The sequence below is a fragment of the Bubalus kerabau genome, chromosome 2, assembly GCF_029407905.1.
Source record: "Bubalus kerabau isolate K-KA32 ecotype Philippines breed swamp buffalo chromosome 2, PCC_UOA_SB_1v2, whole genome shotgun sequence".
Taxonomy (NCBI): Eukaryota; Metazoa; Chordata; class Mammalia; order Artiodactyla; family Bovidae; genus Bubalus; species Bubalus kerabau.
This window is the reverse complement of record NC_073625.1, coordinates 119534964-119559666: the sequence shown is the minus strand read 5'-3', so window position 1 is coordinate 119559666 and position 24703 is coordinate 119534964. Positions and strand designations below refer to the sequence as shown.

Genomic DNA, 24703 nt, shown 5'->3' with positions numbered 1-24703 from the left:
CAGGAAGATTTCCAAGAATTATCTCCAAGTTTTATTTTGAAGAGAGGACATTACAATCACCCAAGGAGGGAACACGGGGCACAGAAGTTGCAGACAGTAGAGGAACACTGAGTTCATTCAATGGACAAACTGATGAGCTACTGAGAACTTTGAGCACTGAAGTAATGACACCAGTGTTTCCAGTCCTTTGGATTTTGAATCCATGAAACAAGTCAGGAACCTGCTGTCCTAAGTGGCAGCTTCTGGATCAAAGTCACAGAACCCTGGCTTACAGGGTTTGGCCATTCAAAAGCAGGTTATCCACTGGAATGAGATATGCTTTTCTTCCTCCATGGAGGGGAAGATTCCAAGGCCAGGGCACTGCAGGGATCTCTCTGTGCTTGGAGAGTAACCACAACCCCAACTTGGCATGGGGACAATCTCATTCAAACTCCTAGGACTCCCTCTGTCCTCTCCTGCAGTATACACGTGGAATTGATGGAGGGGGAAGAGGATGGAGAGACAAGCACAACTGTACTACCACCAGCAGGCTGTGGTGCAAGGGACAGGATCAACCCACACTGAAGGGAAGGAACTTGGGCTCAAACTAGGTCTTAAACCATATAACCATCCACACAGCTCACAGCAGACACAGAGCTCCTGCAGAACCTATGATACAAGGAAAGCCCTCCCACCCAAACAGAAGGCCAGGTACAGTCTGCCCTCTCTGGGATTCCTATGGTCAGTAGTTAGTTCCAAGTTTTCCCACTCCATGGAGTGCTCTTTTCACATTCATGGGTGCCACTTCACCTCAAGTGTACCATGGCTTACATGGCATTAGCTTTTAGTTTGATCTTCCTAACTATTAATAAATTCTGAGTCCCTAGTCTTCTATTTCACCATTCCCCTCAGATCTCCTGATACTAACATTTGGCTCTACAATGCATCTGACTGATGGGTTACCATGGGCTGGTCACAGACATGTGACATGTAAAGCTGCATTGTTTTCTTGAAAAATTCAAAGTTAAAAAAAAGAAAAAGGAGAAATATTAAGCAGGAAAATAAATCCAGAGTGGGCAGTATTCATGTAACTGAAGAACAAACAGATGTATATAAAGACACAGAAAAAAAGAAATGTTATATCATTCATTTAAATCTTTATTTTGATCAGCTTCAATCAAAAAAAAAATTCATAAGGTTATTTACAGTGCTGAATGTACAATTTGAATGTATGCCTTTTTGACATCAGGGTACCATTCTTGAGCAGCAATACAATTTTAAAAATATAAAGATGCAGTATCATTTCTGATATAAAGTTACTTAAAAAAATCCAAAGTCTTAGGGAATTCACAAATCATAACAGAAAGTAACTATTAATTTAATGTGCACATAATTACCAAATCTTAATGCATTAAAAATATGTGTAAATGCCCACAGACTGTACAAAAATTAACATTTTGTTAAAAGTTCCCAACCACCTCCCACCACAAATATACAAAAGTCTATTTTCAGATATGTCAAAACTGCATGCGTGAAATCTTAGAATGTTTTCTAAAGCTGGAATTCTGCTCTTCTCTGGACACTGCCATTTTGGGAACAGAGTACATAAATGGTGATATAATTTTCCATGCCTTTGAAACTGTGCAGTTACTTTCTTAAACATGGGAAACAAAATAAATAGTAAAAACTGCGACAGTTTTATTTAAATGCAAGTAGAATTTGGAAAGCTTTCCAATGTAGGGATTACAAAACTAATATAAAAAGTTTTTATTTTATTGTTGGCTTAGCCACTTTTTATTCAAGCATTATCTGCAGCATCGCTTTACAGCAGTTGGTGCTAAAAGTTACAAAACATATAGTTACCACTATTTATATTTGAGGGAGGGGAAAAAAAAAACTTTAAACAACCCTGAGGGAGACACACATTAAAAATCTTGTTATTTATTTAAAAAGTTAAAAAGTTACATATTATTTAACAATTACTTTTCTGGACATTTCTGTCCTTTAAGTATATGCATAAATAAAATTTAAATCAGCAATATTTATTAATCTTAATACATCAAAATAATATATGTACAGATTTTAAAATTTAGATCTGTATACACTCAAATAATTTAATGTGAAATTCAGAATCAAAATTACTATGTAATGGTGACCTACAGAGAGAGGAGGACTCTATCTATGGCACTGAGCAGGACCCGCACCTGGACTCACAGACATTCTTCAAATCACATTCTGGAAGCCATCCAATAACCACCTGATCTACCCACCCTGTCTATATTCAAATCTAACCTCCTACAAATGCTTTGTCTACCTACCTAAAAACCTCATTCCTCTGAAAACAATATGGGAAGATGTGATATAAAACCCTTATAAAATCTAAAAGTTAAAAAAGGGGGGAGGGTGTCAAAAATATAGCTCTTTTATGATCATGCTCTTAAGGATGTTAAATACAATCTAATAACTGGATTTTAAGCTGCTACTTAGCAATTAATTATATGCTTCAGTATTTAAATCAAAGGATACACTCATATGTATTGAAAGTGAATTAAATGTGGAAATTATAAAATGATTAAAAGAGTAACTATAGAAAAAAGTGCTAATTCACAGCTCAAGAGGTCTAAGATGCATAGCTTCATAGAATCATTCATGGAACAACTGTTCTTATCATCTAATGTGTATTAACATAGTATCATACTTTTTGATGGAAAACTTCGATTATATTTTTGTAAGAATCATCAGTGGCCATAGCAGTAACAGTGATCCTGAGTGTAACTTACATTTTTCTACAGTTACCAAACATCATCAGGTCTCTGCAGCATAAAAAATGAGAACCATGTGGTTCTACCGTTCTGGGTAACATGTGATCAAATTGGTAAATATGTATCAGGAAGATAATGATCAGCTAGAAGCAGAAAGCACAAGCATGCTACTGGTCAAGGAAGAACAGAGGATAAGATCATACAGTCTTAGTAGTTTAGTAGCTACTTTACAGCAGTATCAGTTTTCCTGTTTATCAGAACTCGGCTTTGCCAAACTACTGGATCTTACCTATAAAGACATTTTTAAATCACCTTAATTTTGTTTAGAATTTAAACGCTAACCAGGAAAAACAGAAAGGTGAAAAACATGTTCCACATTTCTTTTGGCTCAATGAATGTTTTTTTTTTTTTTTAACTTCATTTTTTTTCTCCCAGAAATTTCCACAACCCAATATGTTCATTTGCAAACACTCAATCCAAAATAGGTACGCTCTGACCTGTGGCGCCACCTAATGGCATAAAACAAACTCACCAGGTTCATGCTGGTTTGAAAAAAAGCAGTCATTCAAAGCCGCTCATTTTATAAGCCTCATTATTGACAGGAGAGACCTACATCAAACCTTTAAAATTTTAAGAGGGAAAATTCTAACTCCAAAACTAAAACACAAAAAACCAAAAGACAATTATCCTATGTCTTTAGGTAATAAGAGACGTAAATGAAAATAAAAAGGCATTTAAAATAATATAAAACCTGAGAGGGGGTAAAAAACAGGTATGAAGGGATATTAGAAAGACAGATCTACATCTACTGCCAAAAGAAATAAGCTTTCTTCCTACTGAAAAATATTTAAACATATAACTAAAGCAAATGACACTACTGACACCAGACGTAGCCCAAGATGCACTTAATAGCTTTGAGGGACATCTCAAGAAGGCAGTGAAGCACCTTGCTGATAGGAAAATAAAACCCAGGCAGTCTGTACAGAAAATATACAACCATAAATGGAAATTACCTGAGTTGTTCTATAAGCAACACCCTAAACTCACTCCTAACTCTAGGCTATCAAAGGGAACTGGTGTATGTATACAAAGTTTTCTTTGGGAGAAATACTGAAATCAAATGAAAACAGGCTTTTTACCTATTTTCATTGGAGGCTAATTAACACCCATTTTATTTATCAATCACAAATTTAGGGACTGTATATAAATGATGATTTTTTCTAAAAAGGGGGCTGTGAAAATAAAGGCATAAACTAATAAGTCTTAGAAAATAATATCTAAACACCTTTCAGATACCAACTTTCTTCTCTACCCTATAGAGTATCACTGGAGGGTAACAAGGAAGCAAGTTCTGGAAATATAATATTTAGAGTTACTGAATGAAGGTATAGGACTTTATAGATAATTATTTAGCTGGCAGGCCAATTTCTTTTTGTTTTTGTTTAAAAAAAAAAGCTCTCAATCAGCTACTCTATTGGAAGGGGTACAAACTGAAAGGGTGCCATTCTGACACACAGGATCAGATAAAGTCCTACATTTACACTCTCCTCAATACTGCTACTAGATTACCACTGAGACCGATTCACTGCTAGGTTATGGTGATGATCTGACATGACCCATTGTCCTTTACTAAAGCTTTAGCTTCTGTGGTTGTTTGAGGTTTTGGTGGCCATTCCGGGTCAACCAAGAGCTCCTGAGCCAGATACATGTACTTGGCCTTTGGCATCTTCTTCCTACAGTTCAGGGCCCAAGACAAGCAGCATTTCTCCCACCAATCCAGCGACTCCTAAGAACATAAGCAAAAAAAAGGTACACCCAGTAAATTAAGAGCTGCTGTTTTTAACAATTTTGTTAAAGCATAGTTCATCAGCACAGAAAAATAAGAGGAAATGACTTCTGAGCACAAGAAATCATGAAAAAAAAAAATGCTTCAAAAAGTCAGCTTTCAATTAATTAGGAACATTATTTTTTTTAAGAGTATAGTTTTAAAATTATCTATGTAATTTACTTCATTTTATTTAGTTCTATGTTCCTATCTCCTCTTGTATGCATACACATTTAAAAAATAACTTGTATACCTGGAGGCTATGATTCCATTACATAAAACATCTAATGTATTGAGAATAACTTTAAACTATTCAGAAAGAGAAAAAACTGTTAATATTATATGAAAGCCCCAACTATCTTTTGGTGCTATTGCTTCTAGCAACTTAACCACCTGATCATTTTTGGAAGAAAATGGTGTAAAGATACCACTGCTACTGTTAGTATCAGCTTTCAAAGTATTATTTAAATATTGTTAGGTCAAAATCAGAGCTTAGATCATGTTTAATGTCTATCACTTCTTTTAAAACCACATTCTCATTAACATAAAAAAACAAATTTATTTTATAACGATGGTTTCCCCTTGGTGCTCCACAACTGGAAAGAGAGGTATAAAGCAAGTACTATTTCTTAGTAATATTTCACTATAAAAAGCTCTGCTGTCACAGAAATCCTTCTGATCAATCCTAATGTTTTCACTGAATGTGATCTTAGATAGTTCTTGGAGAACAAGAAAGCAGAGTTCCTGGTTACTGTACAAAAAATGTAAATTCAATACAGGTCCTAAGAATTTGCCTTAACTGAAACTGGAAATAAAACCAAATGACTATACTGAGATCTGTAGTTACTTTCATCTCTGAAGAACAGTCAATCCTTAAATTACTTTGACTGTTTCTTCTACAAAGAAAATTGAAACCCTAGGTTGTTTTGTTTTGCCATCAACATATAACCCAGGCTTCAACCAGGTGTAATCTCAACTGCAGTAAAGATGACCCTTGAGCAACATGGGTTTGAACCTGCACAGGTCCACTTACACGTGGATTTTTTTCAGTAAACAGTACAATACCACATGATCCATGATTGGGTGAATCTGAAGGTACGGAGGGACCCCATTATCTGAGGGTTCTTAATTATAAATTATATAAATCTTGGCAGATTTTTGGCTGCAGGGAGGGTCAGCGATCCTAATCCTTGCCATATTCAAGGATCACCTGTAATCTCACAGAATGGAAACACAACGTAACTGACAAAGACATTCTAATGTTAACTCTCAAAACACCTTCATGATGGAGAAAGACAAATTTGATGTAACACAGATCCTGAAACATAGGTTTCTCACTTGGCCAATGGAGAACAGCAAAAATACTTTAAAATGAAAACCTTTTTAAAATTTCTTCATACTTTTACTCGGTAGGTCTCCAGGACCTACTACTCTCTCTCTCCCTTCAAAACTGGGGATGGGCACGCGGCACAGCGCGTGCAGGAACGTAAGACACCACGAAAGAAGTGAACGCCGCTCAGTTGTGTCTGGCTCTTTGCAACCCCATGAAATGTACAGACACCATAACGACGTGCTTTTAAAGGCCTTCTAGTTTACTCTTGTTGACAAAACACAGTAAGCTGCACCATTACCAAGCGTTTAAAGGCAAAAACTGTGACCTGTCACAAGTAAGCTATACTGAATTAGTGGTGGGGTGGGTGAGTGGGGATACAGATTTGAGGGTTATTTATCTAGTAGCCTCTATATAATAGCTAAAAAGTTATTATCACCTTAAAGGAAATCCACAGGAGAACATCTGCCTTAGAATACAGAAGAGACTAGACAGAGGATTCTTCAGGTGATCAAAGAATAATTCCTTTCCAGTACAGGCACATGCACGACATACCTTAATATTTAATCTAAAATTATGGTTCACCACTTGGACCTATCTTTTCCCCAAGATTTGTTCAAATTCTTCAATCTAACTACAGAAAAAAAAAATCACTGTTCCTAAATCAATGTGAAAGCTGTCACTTTTTACTTTATAGCAAATGACATGGTTAAAGGGCGAATGGTGAAGGAAGGTGACTTTAAAAAAAAGAAGAGAGGGGGACCAGAAACATATAGGCATTGTTGCCCAGATGAGCCAGCTAGGCTGAAAGCAATGCATAACAGGCTGAATTAATAAAGTCACAGTCAGGTGTATTCAAATATAAGATACACACACACACACAAATTAAATTAAATCCATCATTCCCCACCAGTAAAGAAAGGCAAGCAATAACATTTTAAACAAATTCCATTGCAAACAGAATCACAACTGCATAGTATTCTTTTTAAAGTGTATGTTTTTTTAAAAAAATCCCCATGTCCCTATTAAAAGCAGCATACACTTGTTATAATAAATTAAGTCCCATGGAACACTAGGGATCCCCCCTCCCCATTAGATTCATATTTTGTTCTTGAACCTTCACCTCCCCTGAACATTATACACAAAAATACACCATAAGCAAGCACAGACTTGTTAGTTTACAAACACAAGCATACCACAAACATCCTCAAACAATGGAATTCATTGGTAGAGAAAATAAAAGGTGCTACAGGCATGCCAAAATGAGAACTAAATCAAGGGAGAGACGACGGTGGCAAGAGGACAAAGGCAAGCACTGTGCAAGGACAGGGAAGAGCTGCATCACGGGGCTAAGAGTGTGCACCAGGCCCCCCTAAACATCAAGGCCAAGTCCCTGAAGCAGAACACAGGAGCCCCAGTAACAGGATCCTGTGACTTGCTGCTGAAAGGAATGGTTAAATAACCAAGTGTATCCCTGAGAGAAATGGAAAATAGCTACTGCAGCCCAGCAGAGAAACCACAAAGAACTTTCAAAAAGTTAAAATTCTTCTGCTTTTTAGAAGACCAGTCCAAGCTGTTCATTACAGAACCCCAATGGTTACTCCTAGCAGTGTCTTTTAGGAAATGTTTTCAGGGGTAGAAAGTAAAATATAAAGCTATGCTACAGGGAAAATGTTGTAATGGTACTGTGGTATTCATATAAGTCTTTTTTCATACCAATCCTGAATATAAAACAAAGACAATCAGAATTAACATTCTATCTAAATAAGCTTGAATAATATCCTAAGTGGCATAAAGACATCTGGATTTTTTTCCCTCTAAAAGGAAAACAAAATCAGGACAAATTCTCAGGCATATCAAAATACCTGATATTAATGACTTTAGTTTTACATCCAACACTAAGCAGCCTCGGTTTAACAGACACAGGATACACACAAACGCTTCTTTAAAAGAGAACATGCAGCACAGATCTCAAACACAGGGAAAAGTTGCATAGTAAGCCACAGGTGATGGGGTCCTCCACTGAACACTCCTCATTCAGCAGATGAAGGGTGGAGCTCAGGCATTTTGTGAATGTCCTTGCTTGAAAATCACTGCCATTTCAACAATCTTTTTTCCTTTCTCTACTTTTTCTTTTTGGTCAGAGAATAAGTATTAATATCTGGGGCCACTAAAGATCATTGTAGGAAAAAAAATAGTTACATAAAAGTTTTAACTTTGATTATTTACAAATGGTTTATTTAACCATTTGATTCAATTTGATTCAATGGACATTTACTGAGGCCACTGAGCGTTAATAAGAAAAAAACTTATTAATATTTTATTAATAATAAAAAATATGGGAAATAAATGACTATTATATAAAAACATTACCTGTATCTAAATTAGGTTAGCTGCATAAATGTTCAGTGGGCAAAAACAAAACAAAACAAAAAAAAAAAACAACCCATATCTAAGACATCTACTATTAAATAAAATGACACCTAAAAGTTTATTTGGTTTTTCAAGAATTTTCAGGCCTCTGAAGTCTTTCCTGGACCCAGATAAAACTGAATTTGAATTCCAGTTCTAACACCATTTCCTCATCTGTGAAGACAGGGGTATCTTTAATCTCTCTATCCTAATCTCTTAGGTGATTGTAACAATTAGAGAGAATTTATACAAAGTACCTCCCAGTGTCTACCATAAAAAGTAGGTATTGAAACAGCAGCTATTGCTTGTCTCCATTTTGTCACTTGATTGTTATGTTACTTTGCATCTCTATGGCCCCATAAAGCGAGGCAGTGTGGCATACTGGAAAAGACATTCCTCTTGAAATTGGAAACCCTGGCTTCAACTCCCAGCTCTGCCACTCTCATAAACTGCATAACCATGGCATGCTGACTGAATGCTCTTTATGTATTAACCGAAGTTAGAAATACCTTAAGATTGGAAGGGGGTGTGTGTGTGTGTGTGTGTGTGTGTGTGTGTGTTTGTGTGTGGCGGGGGGTGTAATTATTCCTGACTGAATCTTACAGTAATCTGACTAACTGATCGGTCTCCAAGGGTCACAAATACGAACGGTGAGAGTCAACTACAAACGGAAGTGTTAGAAGATGAAAGCACAGCATTCTGTGCTAAGAGTTTCTAAGAACTCTCTTTACTAAAGCCAGTACTTTTAAAAATGCTTCCTTAAATCATGACCATAGATAATGAAGACCAAAATCCTTGTCTACTCAGTGATGCTCAGAACTGGTAAACATGTGGGCCTGGTGGAGCTGCCTGCTCTAGACCACTCTTCTGCCTTCACTATCCCCCACAGCACTTCAGAGGTACAGCTTCACATGAGAGGCACAGACTCCTAAAAACAATGAGGACACATACGTACTTATAAACTTTTAGAAAACAGATATAACAAATGATAGAATTTTCTGCCACTTAATTTTGATTGAAAAGTGAGGAGGGCTTTCCAATTCAAATGGTTTAAAGGAGCTTTATGATACCCACTTTTGACTTAATCAGGGTATAGTTCCTCTTCAGAATCTGCATTTCCTGTTTAGATTAATTGTCAGAGATCTCTTTGGAAAAACTAAAAACTCAACAGAAATGTTTTCCTGGGCCAAGGCTTTGACAGTACAGACATTTTATTTGAGGACTGATGGTATGACCCAGACTTAACCCTCTGAAGTAATGCAGTGAGGTAACCAGGACAGAGGAGGTCTTGCTCAGGACTTGAGTCTCTAATACAGCTCTGGTCACACTACTGGGGACAACTGAGTACTACACTGCATTGAGAAAAAGAAGTGAAAGCAGATTCCAGAATTATCACTTCATTACAAAACTATCCCTACTCATCATCGAGCATGAGAAGAGGAAATGGTGCTCTATAGGACCTCTTATAAACTGATCCTGTGATACTATGCTAGGCATCAAGCCTAATGAATTACTACAGCAAAGCTCAGAACACAGCTGCTCAGGTAAAAGAAGGCTAAAAATAAGTGAGTGACCCACGCCAGGGAATCCTCTTGAATTCGGAAAGCGTCTGTGTGGCTTGGGATGAGAGAAAGGTTTAGAACTCATGTGTATAAACTGTACCTAAAAATAGCAATGGGCAAAATGAGGGAGTGAGGCTTTATGTTGTCAAGTTCTCTGCACTCAGTAAGCTGGCTCAGTGCTGTGATTCAATGGTACTGGTTTAAAAAATAAGACTAACCTATATTTTCTGTCAAGAATTTCAACATCCTAATACCAAAAAAAAAATTGGTTCTATTCTGTTTCTCTTTCCTTTTTACCACAAAAACAGTAAAAAGTCCTAAACCATGGTTTGCATAAAAATGAGCACTCTCTCTGAAAATTTTTCTGAATGATGAGAGATTGGGGAAACCCAAAATTAAGATATAGTAACTAACAAAGAATCAGAAATAATTCCTCAAAATTTTGACTTCTGAACACTGATCCATGAAGAAACAATCTCCATTTCATAACTTTATTTACATCCATCTCATTTAGCTTCTAATGGGACTCTCTATAAAAACCAGAAACAAAATTAAAGCCAGACAGAAATGAGAAAATTAATTCTTACCAGTGAGGACAAGACCTTCGCATACTGACATGAAAGAGATCGGAATGGAAAAGAGATTTTGAAATTTCTGAAGTCCTAAAACATCTGTAACAACTGCTTGCCATGAATTTTCTAGGATGTCTTTACAAAAAAATGAAATACCAGGCACAGAGGGAAAGGTTGAGCAACACACAACAGAATACCATCCTACACATCCTACACAATGCAGAGTACACAAGTGATGTGAAGAATTGAGTAAGGCTGATTTCCAACCTGTGGTGGCTGTGTGGTGGTGAAGCGATATTCTCCTTGTTTGTCTCGACTGAACACAACTTTCCAAAGGACCATGTCAAGGAAGAAATTCTGAGAGACAGTCCAGTGAGTTAAGCATTAAAAACAACTACATCATTCTTTATTAATGCACACGTTTAAAAAAGCTCTCACAATGCAGAAACATTAGTGAAAAACATGATTTGGTTTTCACACAGAATTTCAGTTAATATTGAAAAAGGATAAAGAATACAACAGGACTTTTGTAACAAATATAAATCATAACAAAATTCTTGGTAAAATGGGGTCTCTAAATTTTCCACAAAATATGGCTTTTATATGAATCCTCAGGCCCTTCTCATATTAAAATAATGCTCTGTAATATGAATTATTTTTTGTAACAATGAATTATTTATATTTAAATATACCTATGTGAGCATGATGAAAAGTAATTCTTTTGATAGTGAGCAAGAATAAATCAATGGAGATTAGAAAGGATTCCCCAGAAATCTGTTTTTTTTAAATATTTTATCTTAAATAACATTAACATGAAAAGATAAACTATAGAAAAAGGAAAGCTTTTAATATACATTATCTTAGATGTGCTTTCCATAAAATAGCAAAAATACATTAAATTGGGCAACCTAAAAAGATTAGTACCATATTACCAGGCCACCACTATGGCCCCAATTTTAATACAAAGTCATTTTTTGGAAAGATAACAAATTAAACATAATTTCTAAGTCTAGAACTATTATCTCTAAAGTATACATATTTTCCACAAATACCTAATTTTAATTCAAAAGCTTACTCTATGAAACCCTTAACTTAAAAAAATCACAACTGGAACTTCCCTGGTGGTCCAGTGGTTAAGAATCTGTCTGCCAATGCAGAGGACACAAGTTCAGTCCCCGGTCTGAGAAGACGTAACCCATGCGCCTCAACTACTGAAGACTGCAAGTTCTAGAACCTGTGCTCTGGAGCAAGAGAAGCCATCACAATCAGAAGCAAATGCAGCACGACCAGAGAAAGCCCATGTGCAACGATAAAGACCCAGCAGAGCCACAAATAAATTTTTTTAAAAAATCACAACGGTATCTCCTTCTTCATTTGATATACTTCTACTCTAAGAGTGAATTATAACAGTAGTTCTGAGAAGAGACCAAATTTTATTAATAAGCATCAAATGAGAACTTACTATCTCCTTTTAGAAAAGCTGACCTAAAGGCAATCCTAGAGAATAACCAGATGGTATACAATGGATCAAAGAGTACTTAAGACCTCTTTCTTCTAGGGAAACTTAAAAGTAAATACCAAGGGAGAAGTTCCAGCAATTGAGTAAGTTTATAACAGTCATTATTTTATATTTTCAGTAAACTCTCTTACTATTCATGTTTACTATACTTCATGGAGACAGGCCTGTCTGTCCCTCTCCTCCCTTGAATGTGAGGCTTTACTGTACATCACAGGACTCGGGTGGTACTCTTAGCTCATGGCCTCGGTTTACCAGTTTATGGGCCACCAGAGCACCAATCTTCTCTCAATCACTAATTTTTTATTTTTAACTGCTTATTTATGATGGTACCTAAGTCATATCTCTCTTTTTTGGGGGCCACACTGCATGGCTTGCAGGATCCTAGTTCCTCGACTAGGGATCAAACCTGTGTCCTCCACAGTAAAGGCATGGAGTCCTAATCACTGGACCACTAGGGAATTCCCTCGTATCTCTTAATATGACTATTATTAGCTCATAGAAAAAGTGAGAAGGGAAGGCTAAATGAATTTAACTAGAGTGAAACAAACTCTCTGTGGATCTGCATAATGTTACCTATCCTTTTCCTGCATTACCATTAAATCACCAAAAATCACAAAGCAGCAAGGTAGCCATTTGATTATGTGAAGTGATTACTTACCTCTACTGCGATTGAAACAACGGCATTGACAAGAACGATGATGAGCATAGTTATACGCCACTGATACGGTACACACACTATCTGTAAGACAAAAGTTAATATAGTAATGTAGCTGATATAATAACATTATATCATAATTTCCAAATTTATTTAATACCTCTTATATACCAAACACTTTCACGTATACTATCTACTCAATCCTCAACAACGCCACAAGGCAGATACTACATCCACTTTTCAGATGATAAAATGTAAAGTGCAGTAACTAAATGTTTAAAATATGCATTAAACAGCTGAACTTAAAGAGACAATTCCTATTCAAATTCAAAAGCCCATACTGTACTAGATTATGAATTCTAACATGTCCCTCGTTTTTAAAAAAATCCTATCTTTAAACAATGAAGTAGACACTGATCTAACAATGAGGTAATACTCAAACTCTATACTGTTTAAAGCAAATTCATAAAAAAGAACTACCAGTTCAGTTCAGTCGCTCAGTCATGTTTGACTGTGACCCCACGGATTGCAGTACACCAGGCTTCCCTGTCCATCACCAACTCTAGGAGCTTGCTCAAACTCATGCCCACTGACTCGCTGATGCCATCCAACCATCTCACCCTCTGTCATCCCCTTCTCCTCCTGCCTTCAATCCTTCCTACCATCAGGGTCTTTTCTAAGGAGTCAGTTCTTCACATCAAGTGGCCAAAATATTGGAGCTTCAGTTTCAGTCCTTCCAATGAACATTCAGGACTGATTTGCTTTAGGATCGACTGATTCGATCTCCTTCCTGTCCTAGGGACTCTCAAGAGTCTTCTCCAACACCACAGTTCAAAAGCATCAATTCTTCAGCACTCAGCTCTCTTTATGATCCAACTCTGACATCCATACATGACTACTGGAAAAACCATAGCTTTAGACAGACCTTTCTCGGTAACCAAGTAGTATCTCTGCTTTTTAACATGCTGTCTAGGTTTGTCATAGCTTTTCTTCCAAGAAGCAAGTGTCTTTTAATTTCATGGCTGCAGTCACCATCTGCACTGACTTTGGAGCCCAAGAAAATAAAATCTCTCACTGTTTCCATCGTTTCCCTATCTATTTGCCAGGAAGTGATGGGACCAAATGCCATGATCTTCGGTTTTTGAATGCTGAGTTTTAAGCCAGCTTTTTCACTCTCCTCTTTCACTTTCATCAAGAGGCTCTTTAGTTCCTCTTCGCTTTCTCACATAAGGGTGGTGTCATCTGCATACCTGAGGTTATTGATATTTCTCCCTGCAATCTTGATTCCGGCTTGTGCTTCATCCAGCCTGGCATTTCAAATGATGTACTCTGCATGTAAGTTAAAGAAGCAGGGTGACAATATACAGCCTTGACATATTCCTTTCCTGATTGGAACCAGTCTGTTGTTCCATGTCTGGTTCTAACTGTTGCTTCTTGACCTGCATACAGATTTCTCAGCAGACAGGTAAGGTGTTATGGTATTCCCATCTCTTTAAGAATTTTCCACAGTTTGTTGTGATCCACAGTCTAAGGCTTTGGTGTTGTCAATAAAGCACAAGTAGATGTTTTTCTGGAATTCTCTTGCTTTTTCTATGCTCCAACAGAATTTGGCAATTTGACCTCTGGTTCCTCTGCCTTTTCTAAATCCAGCTTGAACATCTGGAAGTTCTTGTTTCATGTACTGTTGAAGCCTGGCTTGGAGAATTTTGAGCATTACTTTACTGGCATGTGAGATGAATGCAATTATGCGGTAGTTTGAACATTCTTTGGCATTGCCTTTCTTTGGGACTGGAATGAAAATTGATCTTTTCCAGTCCTGTGGCCACTGCTGAGTTTTCCAAATTTGCTGGCATATTGACTGCAGCACTTTCACAGTATCATCTTTTAAGGTCTGAAATAGCTCAACTGGAATTCCATCACCTCCACTAGCTTTGTTTATAGTGATACTTCCTGAGACCCACCTGACATCACATTCCAGGATGTTGGTTGTAGGTGAATGATCACACCATTGTGGTTATCTTGGTCATCAAGATCTTTTTTGTATAGTTCTTCTGTGTGTTCTTGCCACCTCTTCTTAATCTCTTCTGCTTCTGTTAGGTCCATACCATTTCTGTCCTTTATTAGCCCATCTTTGCATGAAATGTTCCCTGGGTATCTCTAATTTTCTTGAAGAGATCTCTAGTCTTTTCCATTCTATTGCTTTCCTCTGTTTCTTTGCATGGATTGATGAGGAAGGCTTCCTTATCTCTCCTTGCTATTGTTTGGAATTCTGCATTCAGATAGACTTATCTTTCCTTTTGTCTTTTGCCTTTCACTTCTCTTCTTTTCTCAGCTATTTGTAAGGCCTTCAGACAACTGTTTTGCCTTTTTGCATTTCTTTTTCTTGGGGATGGTTTTGACCACTGCCTCCTGTACAGTGGCACGAAGTTTTTCAGGCAGTCTATCAGATCTAATCCCTTGAATCTATTTGTCACTTCCACTGTATAATTGTAAGGAATTTGATTTAGGTCATACCTGAATGATCTAGTGGTTTTCCCTACTTTCTTCAATTTAGGTTTGAATTTGGCAATAAGGAGTTCATGACCTGAACCGCAGTCAGCTCCCCCGTCTTGTTTTTGCTGACTGTATAGAGCTTCTCCATCTTTGGCTGCAAAGAATATACTCAATCTGATTTTTGGTATTGATGTCCATGTGTAGAGTTGTCGCTTGTGTTGTTGGAAGAGGGTATCTGCAATGACCAGTCTGTTCTCTTGGCAAAACTCTGTTAGCCTCTGCCCTACTTCATTTTGTACTCCAAGGCCAAACTTATCTGTTACTCCAGGTATCTCTTGACTTCCTTCTTTTGCATTCCAGTCCCCTATGATGAAAAGGACATCTTTTTTTGGTGTTAGTTCTAGAAGGTCTTGTATGTCTTCAAAGAACCATTTAACTTCAGTTTCTTCAGCATTGGCGGTTGGGGCATGGACTTGGATTATTCTGATACTAAATGGTTTGCCTTGGAAACGAACAGAGATCATTCTGTCACTTTCGAGATTGCACTAAGTACTGAATTTTGGACTCTTCTGTTGACTATGAAGGCTACTCTAGTTCTTCTAAGGGATTCTTGCCCACAGTAGTAGATATAATGGTCAAATGAATTAAATTCACCCATTCCGGTCCATTTTAGTTCACTGATTCCTAAAATGTCGATGTTCACTCTTGCCATCTCCTGTTTAACCACTTCCAATTTACCTTGATTCATGGACCTAACATTCCAGGTTCCTGTGCAATATTGCTCCTTTATAGCATAGGACTTTACTTCCATCACCAGTCACATCCACAACTGGACGTTGTTTTTGCCTTGGCTCCGTCTCTTCATTCTTTCTGGAGCTATTTCTCTACTCTTCTCCAGTAGCATACTGGGCACCTACTGACCTGGGGAGTTCATCTTTCAGTATCATATCTTTTTGCCTTTTCATACTGTTCATGGGGTTCTCAAGGCAAGAATACCAAAGTGTTTTGCCATTCCCTCTCCAGTGGAGCACAGTTTGTCAGTAAGACTATAAACTGCCAAATTCTCCCGAGTCCAGTAATACAATGTTTATAAAAATTCAGATTCTAGATATCCTTGCCATCCTTTGACCAAGAAATTCTACTACTGACGTTAACTTCTAAATATGTCTTTCTTAATGAAGTATGCAAGAATCTGCAAATACAGCACTGTTTATAATAGCAAAACAATGGAGACAACCTAAATATCCATTAAAGGAATTAGTTAAAATATAGAAAAGTTAATGAAATAAAGCTCATCCATAAAGTTCATATAAGTTTTATATCCAAACCTGTCACTAACATCAAGAAAAGAAAACTAAGTCTGATTTCACTCATGCAACCAAAAGCAAAAATTTCGAAGAAAATCTTAATAAACTAAATTGAGCAGATATAAAAAAGAATGCATCATGACCCAATTGGTGTTATTCTACAAATGCAGTACTGGTTCAACATCTGAATATCAGTCAACTGTAATTCACCACATTCTCCTGGGAGAAACACTATGTGATCATTTCAACAGCTGTAGAACAAGCATTAGATAAAATTAAATATTTATGTCACCAACACCATAGAAGTAAGCTTCCTCAACCTGGTAAAATGTATACCAGAAACCTACAGCCCTTAATATATCCAATGGTGAAATACTAGAAACGCTCCCCATAGAGATAAGGACATTACTATCACACCAACATTCATGTTGTTAACAGACATGAAAAATACACAGAAGACATAAGGATTAAAATGTGATAAAAAAAAAAAAAAAGAGTCACTATTTATAGATGATAAGTGTCTAAAACAAAATCCAAGAGAATCTAAAAATCCAAGAATAAAGTCTGACAAAGCTGATAGATGTGAGATGAATGTCCAAATAAATGCACTGATTCACCAGCATAAAAGGATCACACAATGTAATTTTAAACAGATACGTATCAGAGGAACAAACCTCGTTAATACTACAGGAATAAATCTAATAAAAACTTGTATAAAAACCTTTAGAGAAAAAGATATTCTGAAGAAGTAAGAGAGAGCCTCCCCCTCAATTTTTGATAAACCCAGTGTAATTCTAATAAAAAATCCAAAAGGGCTTTTCCTGGTACTTGACAAACACACTTAAAATTTATATGGAGGAGAAAAAGCTCAGGAATAGCCAAAAAGATCACCATAAACAACAACGTGAGGTGAGGATACGGCTCCTACCCATCCATGTATCAAAATTACTTATAAAGTCACATGACATTTTTGTACCCATTAGACAAATGTTGGCAATGATGTGGAACAAAAGCTCTCATACAGTGGTACAAACACTTTGGAAAACAACTGGGACTTTAGAAACGTAAAGAGGGCATGCTCAAAATTATACTAGAATACACTAGAAGAAAGAAACACAGTCAGTTTAGTCTCTTCCCCCAGTAACATAAGAGCAATGGAGGGGGATAAACCTTAAGCCCTAGCAATCACCCAGCACTCTCATCTGTGTAAAAATAATGTGTCATCTTCCCCTACTATCTTATTAACCACTGCAATCCCAGATCCTATCATTTTTCAGACAACCAGTAATAACTGATGTGCTTAAGCCTTACCTGAAGAACCTGGTCAATAGAGTCAACTGGATGCAACATGATGAATAATATGAAAGCATACAACATAATCACAGATACAACAAAAAAATCTGGAAAAGAAAGGAAAACAATTAAATTAGGGAGTTCAAGTAAAAAGGCATATATTAACAACTGGTATAGTGTCAATCCTAAATTTGATTTGAATACTTCTACTTAGGTGGATGAAGTATATAAAATGTGTGCTATATGATCTTTCCTAGAATATGATAGATCATACAGGCCCAAAGGATTTATTTATGTAATGTGAAAATAATCAGCATTTATAAAAAAAATAAGGGATGGACCTTTATGGACATGTATTTGTACTTATCACAGATAGCCACTTTATAAGATAATCAAGCCAATCTATAATTCACAAACAGGAGACCAGACTGTTTACGGCAAAATGAGATTATCATTTAAAACTATATGCAAAGACAATTATTGTTGATTGTAAAAATGCTGATAGCATTTATCATCAGTATTAGTTATAATCCTAAATAGAGGCATTCTAAGTTGAATGTAAGTATATTTCTATATCTATACTTACATTTCTATACTCAATATACTTAAGTGAATCCCACTTTTTCATTAATCTCCTCCATGAAACTATTTCCACAGAAAACACTAGCCAAAACCTAGGAATTGCTTGATCTGCTACTTTAAGGGTGGGCTAATCCTGTGGCTTGCTGTTGTAGGAAGAGACGGTAAATTCCATCCATCAGCACTCTGTATCACTTTCCTAACTCAAAAACAAAAAACTCTCTGCTCATGACGCTTTTGTTAACTGTACATACATACTTTCACATGCACATAAAAGCACACCCTTATATAACAAGCTATGAGGGGGGCTCAGAGATAATCTCAGTTATATTGATAGATTCCAACTTTTTCCTCCGTTTTTCCTTGGTCTGGAATATTTATTTCTAAGTTCCTATTTGAAGTCAGCTTCAAACTCAAACTTTACTATGACCACATATAATCAAAACCTTATTGTGAAGCCTTCAGATTGAGTAAAGAAGTTTAATATCCTATTTACAGACTGTAAATGGGGGGGAGGGGTTCAATATTTCTAAATGTGGGAGACATTTGTAAATATGAAATTTGTTACTATGTCAGTTGAAAACTATAGGCCAACTGTTATTATTCTATAGAAACAATACTGTTTTATATATATATTTGTTGCTGTATATATATTAATATACATTTATTGTTCTAGCAGCTTAGGCTGAAAGTTGTGTTACCAATCATGCCATAAGTGAGGAATCATTTCACTACAAGCCTCTGACCAACAGGGTGAAAAATTTGGAACCCATTTAAGATAAAAGAAGGGGCACATAGGCAAAACACTCTCTGACATACATCACAGCAGGATCCTCTATGACCCACTTCCCAGAATATTGGAAATAAAAGCAAAAATAAACAAATGGGACCTAATTAACCTTAAAAGCTTCTGCACATCAAAGGAAACTATTAGCAAGGTGAAAAGACAGCCTTCAGAATGGGAGAAGATAATAGCAAATGAAGCAACTGACAAACAACTAATCCCGAGAATATACAAGCAACTCCTACAGCTCAACTCCAGAAAAATAAATGACCCAATCAAAAAATGGGCCAAAGAACTAAACAGACATTTCTCCAAAGAAGACATAAAGATGGCTAACAAACACATGAAAAGATGCTCAACATCACTCATTATCAGAGAAATGCAAATCAAAACCACTATGAGGTACCATTTCACACCAGTCAGAATGGCTGCGATCCAAAAGTCTACAAGCAATAAATGCTGGAGAGGGTGTGGAGAAAAGGGAACCCTCTTACACTGTTGGTGGGAATGCAAACTAGTACAGCCACTATGGAGAACAGTGTGGAGATTCCTTAAAAAACTGGAAATAGAACTGCTTTATGATCCAGCAATCCCACTGCTGGGCATACACACTGAGGAAACCAGAAGGGAAAGAGACACGTGTACCCCAATGTTCATCGCAGCACTGTTTCTAATAGCCAGGACATGGAAGCAACCTAGATGTCCATCAGCAGATGAATGGATAAGAAAGCTATGGTACATACACAATGGAGTATTACTCAGCCATTAAAAAGAATACATTTGAATCATTTCTAATGAGGTGGATGAAACTGGAGCCTATTATACAGAGTGAAGTAAGCCAGAAAGAAAAACACCAATACAGTATACTAACGCATATATATGGAATTTAGAAAGATGGTAACAGTAACCCTGTGTACAAGACAGCAAAAGAGACACTGATGTATATAACAGTCTTATGGACTCTGTGGGAGAGGGAGAAGGTGGGAAGATTTGGGAGAATGGCATTGAAACATGTAAAATATCATGTATGAAACGAGTCGCCAGTCCAGGTTCGATGCACGATACTGGATGCTTGGGGCTGGTGCACTGGGACGACCCAGAGGGATGGTATGGGGAGGGAGGAGGGAGGAGGGTTCAGGATGGGGAACACATGTATACCTGTGGCAGATTCATTTTGATATTTGGCAAAACTAATACAATTATGTAAAGTTTAAAAATAAAATTAAAAAAATAATCCAAAAAAAATTAAATTAAATTAAATTTAAATAAATAAATAAATAAAAGAAGGAATTTTTTCTAGATTTTTTTTTTTTTTTTTTTTTACCAAACTTCTACTAAATTGCAAACAGGAAATTCAACATTCTATTCAATAAATGTAGCAACAAAAGTAATACATGTTACACAGCCATTCAAATATTTATATAGTTAATTAAAGAAAAAGTGTTTGGAAAGTTGCGAGCTGGGAGTACATGAACATACACAAAAACACACAAAGACTAAATCAGAAAGAGGACGGGGGGGGGGGGGGGGAGTCCAAATATAAATGCCATAGAGAGACACAGACAGAAAATGTTTTGTTTCAATGAAGTAACAACCTATACTGAATGTTTTCCAAATCCTACTGCATTTTTACAATGATAAGCAAAAACAGATTTTCAATCTAGTTCTCACACATTACCAGGAGAAAAAACAATTTTTTTTTACTCAAGCTGAAAAACTTCTTACATCTACCTCAACAATATTCTCAAATTCTCATCTGTCTTTCTCCTATAACCACTACCTTTGATCACACCTCTAAAAATCTGCCAAGATTTCCATCTGAAGGAGAAAATAAATAATTGAATCCTTCCTTTGTTTAGCCAGGGGAGAAAAAGAGGTCCCAGCCTTGGCGTCACAGAATTGTTCTTAATACCAGTTCCTTTTTTTGGAATATGGCATCAAAATAAGGCACCATAAAGGATTTCCTTCATATTTACCTTAGTAAGTAACTCAAAAACAAAAACCTATCTAGAGTAAATAGATCCAAAATACTTGTCTATGGCTCTGACATATACCTCTTGCTCCTTCTTCAAAAATACCAACCAGGATTGTCTGACTTATAACCACAAACTTCAAGTCTTTTTATTCCTAATCCTTCCTTCCTTACCCAGTTACTTGTCTTTACAAGGTCACCTTATCCTTCAGAGCCTCTAGGTATCTGCTCCAAGCAATTCAGGCAAGGAAAAACCACACAGGCCTGAACAGGAGAGACACTGGCAAGTCAGTAATAATGCCTTCAAAAACTGAAAAAGAACCTGGATTTCACAAACAGTAAATTATAGGGATCCAATTTTTTAAAGTGTAGCAAAAATTGAAGCCAGATCCCAAGAAATCACATCTAGTTAAGAGAGAGTGTTAGAACTACATCCGTGTCATCACGGTCCTTGAAATGACAGCATAGTCAAGCACGAAAATATAACTAGGCTGAACTAACATCAAAAATAGGTAACCAGACTGAAATTAGGTTTTACTTAGAATCAAACTGAACCACTAGAAGTGAGCAAAAAACTCTATAAAGCCTTACATGCCTAATATTGAGGTTAATTCTTGAAAAAAAAACCACCTCAAGATAGACTGAATATATTATACTGTTTAGATATCTAGAACAGCAAGTAGCAGACCCCAGTGAAGACCGGTTTTCTGTATTCTAGAAAAGGAAAGGCGAATGTCCACTCTAGGAAAGCCTTAACCTTTCCCCTACTCTTCTCCATCCATATTTACACTTTACATTGTATATCACTTTATAGAGTAATACTTTATTTCTGTCATTTCTTACTTTCTTCTCTACTTTTCTTTCTTTACTTACCAGTATCAACTACATTCCAAGATCAGGGGACTTCAATCACAGACAGACAGACAAGATGTGAAAATCAGCAGAGTATGTATTAATATATATTGACTTTCCTGTTTCTATTATATTTTCCAGGAGGCATGTTTTATGACAGTATGCACTTCCATGACTACTGACAGAAACGCACAAGCTGGTAACAGTAAGGACAAAGGTTTTGTGTCTGTATTTCTACTAAAATATCATTTTTAACATACATTTAAAAAAAAAGTATGGCCATCAACAATTGAGTTTATTTAAATCAATTTGAAGTTAAATGGAAATACAAAAATATTTAAGCCTTTAATTTTTTTTGAAATTTCCCATAATAATATAAAAGATGCATTTGAAAACAGGCATCTAATATCTAATAGGGTGGACTTACTTAGATCTCTAAAATGAACTTTCCTGGTGTGACTGTCTTGCTTATTACCAACTAGTTTTGCTCTTTGATAGATGTTTTAGCTGCCCTTGGGCATGCTCAGTATTTCCTTGAAATTTTAAGATCAGATCAGATCAGATCAGTCGCTCAGTCGTATCCAACTCTGTGCGACCCCATGAATCGCAGCACGCCAGGCCTCCCTGTCCATCACCAACTCCCGGAGTTCACTCAGACTCACACCCATCGAGTCAGTGATGCCATCCAGCCATCTCATCCTCTGTCGTCCCCTTCTCCTCCTGCCCCCAATCCCTCCCAGCATCAGAGTCTTTTCCAATGAGTCAACTCTTTGCATGAGGTGGCCAAAGTACTGGAGTTTCAGCTTTAGCATCATTCCTTCCAAAGAAATCCCAGGGCTGATCTCCTTCAGAATGGACTGGTTGGATCTCCTTGCAGTCCAGGGGACTCTCAAGAGTCTTCTCCAATACCACAGTTCAAAGGCATCAGTTCTTCGGCGCTCAGCCTTCTTCACAGTCCAACTCTCACATCCATACATGATCACAGGAAAAACCATAGCCTTGACTAGACAGACCGTTGTTGGCAAAGTAATGTCTCTGCTTTCGAATATGCTATCTAGGTTGGTCATAACTTTCCTTCCAAGGAGTAAGCGTCTTTTAATTTCATGGCTGCAGTCACCATCTGCAGTGATTTTGGAGCCCAGAAAAATAAAGTCTGACACTGTTTCCACTGTTTCCCATCTATTTCCCATGAAGTGATAGGACCGGATGCCATGATCTTCATTTTCTGAATGTTGAGCTTTAAGCCAACTTTTTCACTCTCCACTTTCACTTTCATCAAGAGGCTTTTTTAGTTCCTCTTCACTTTCTGCCATAATTTTAAGATACCCAACTAAATATAAAATGTATCAACCTTAAGTTTGACAAATTCATCTTATAACAACGTAACTTTAGTTATGAAGTTCTCTTAAAAAGTACAACCTTCTATGCAAGGCCTTTTGTCCCCAGTGGTTTTAATATGATTTTCAGTAATACAGTCTTCATTTGCTAGATAAGAAATATAAGGTCATTTTTTAAGGAAAAAAGTAAAAACAAATTTCAATTATTATTGGCATTTAAATTTTTGAACAGTCTTACCTGCTTAAAATATAAAGTAATAAACCTGCCCTAAGAACCAGAGGGAAGAAGTAAAAACTAAATAAGAAAACATATGTGAATATGCTTTGTAAACGCTACATGAGATGGAGATGTGCACAGTAATCCCTCCTATGAGACACCAAAAGCTGCGACCCAACACTGAGCCAACCAGAACACTGGGACTTCCTTACAGCAAGAGAATAATCACTATTCACCCCAAGATACTGCAAAAGTCTAAAGTCCTATACGAAAAAAAAAAAAAATTAACGTTGTTTGATATATTAATTACTGCAGTTTCAATTTCTTAAAACCAGCGACTTACATAAGGTGAATAATTTTTTTCCCCCCAAAACCCTAACTGTGATCAATCAAAATGCTGTCTTTTACAGCCACAGGCAAACAAGTTTTCATAGGCACAAGCCTCCATTCTACTGGCCCCTTCTGCGGCAGATGCAAAGGTGACAGAAATGGAGAACTCCAGGTGAATACTGGCTGAAACGGTGTCAAAAATGAGAAAAGAGCTGGTACTGTGCAGACCACCCAGATGGAAAGTATAATATCCACTGTTCCAAGTGAGGAGCCTCTGTTCTTGCTTCTAATTCTAACTTTCCAATGGGCTGTAAAAATAAAAGTTGGAGCCAGAGGAATAGGATGTGAAAACCAGGAATGTTTAGAACTGCTGACTTTAATTTTAAACCTAGGGTGGCAGCTATCACGAGAATAAAACTAAGACCGTAAACATCTAAATCACTAGGTTCATTCTATTTGTGAAGATCTACTTATTTTGAAAGGACAGCTTTAACTCTACTCCTGCATTACTTTTGAAGAAGGGAAGCAAGATGGAAATCACAGTAAATGCCAGACTTACAATTCTTGTAGCAAGGTTGCCTGAAGGGTTTTCCTTTTGAAAAGGCAATTGCCACTATGAGGTACTGAAAACTGGAGATAAAAAATACTGTGGTATTTTCATAATTTTCTATGTTATGTTTATCAGGATTGGTTTCATCATTCACATGTGAAGAATTCCCATCTAGGCTTCCTGTTGTATTAAAAGCACTACAACACACAAAAAAACCCTTGTATTAGTAAACACAGTATCTACGTCCCAAAGGAAACCAATTTTTCTTTCTAGTCACATTCCAGTCAATTTAAAAAAATTAGAAGAAACTTCATTAATTAATAAGCCCCTCTTATTTTTAATAAACCCTTTCCCCACTCTTTTAATTTGCGGA

General features: G+C 36.7%; 1 protein-coding gene across 9 annotated transcripts in view; it reads right to left on the bottom strand.

Moving 5' to 3' along the window:
- Window positions 1–1116: 1116 nt before the first annotated feature.
- Window positions 1117–24703, bottom strand: part of ATP13A3 (ATPase 13A3) — an 80742-nt gene continuing 57155 nt past the window's right edge. For 6 of the 9 annotated variants that reach the window (XM_055568658.1, XM_055568659.1, XM_055568656.1 and 3 more), the window contains 5 exons: window positions 24340–24527; window positions 17728–17816; window positions 12620–12700; window positions 10710–10799; window positions 1117–4527 (listed from right to left, as the gene is read on the bottom strand). In XM_055568658.1, the coding sequence (XP_055424633.1) occupies window positions 4330–4527; window positions 10710–10799; window positions 12620–12700; window positions 17728–17816; window positions 24340–24527 (646 nt within the window). In that variant the 3' untranslated portion in view covers window positions 1117–4329. Of the gene's footprint in view, window positions 4528–10709; window positions 10800–12619; window positions 12701–17727; window positions 17817–24339; window positions 24528–24703 lie in introns of those variants that run through there. The other 3 variants (XM_055568662.1, XM_055568657.1, XM_055568663.1) reach the window with 3 other exon arrangements.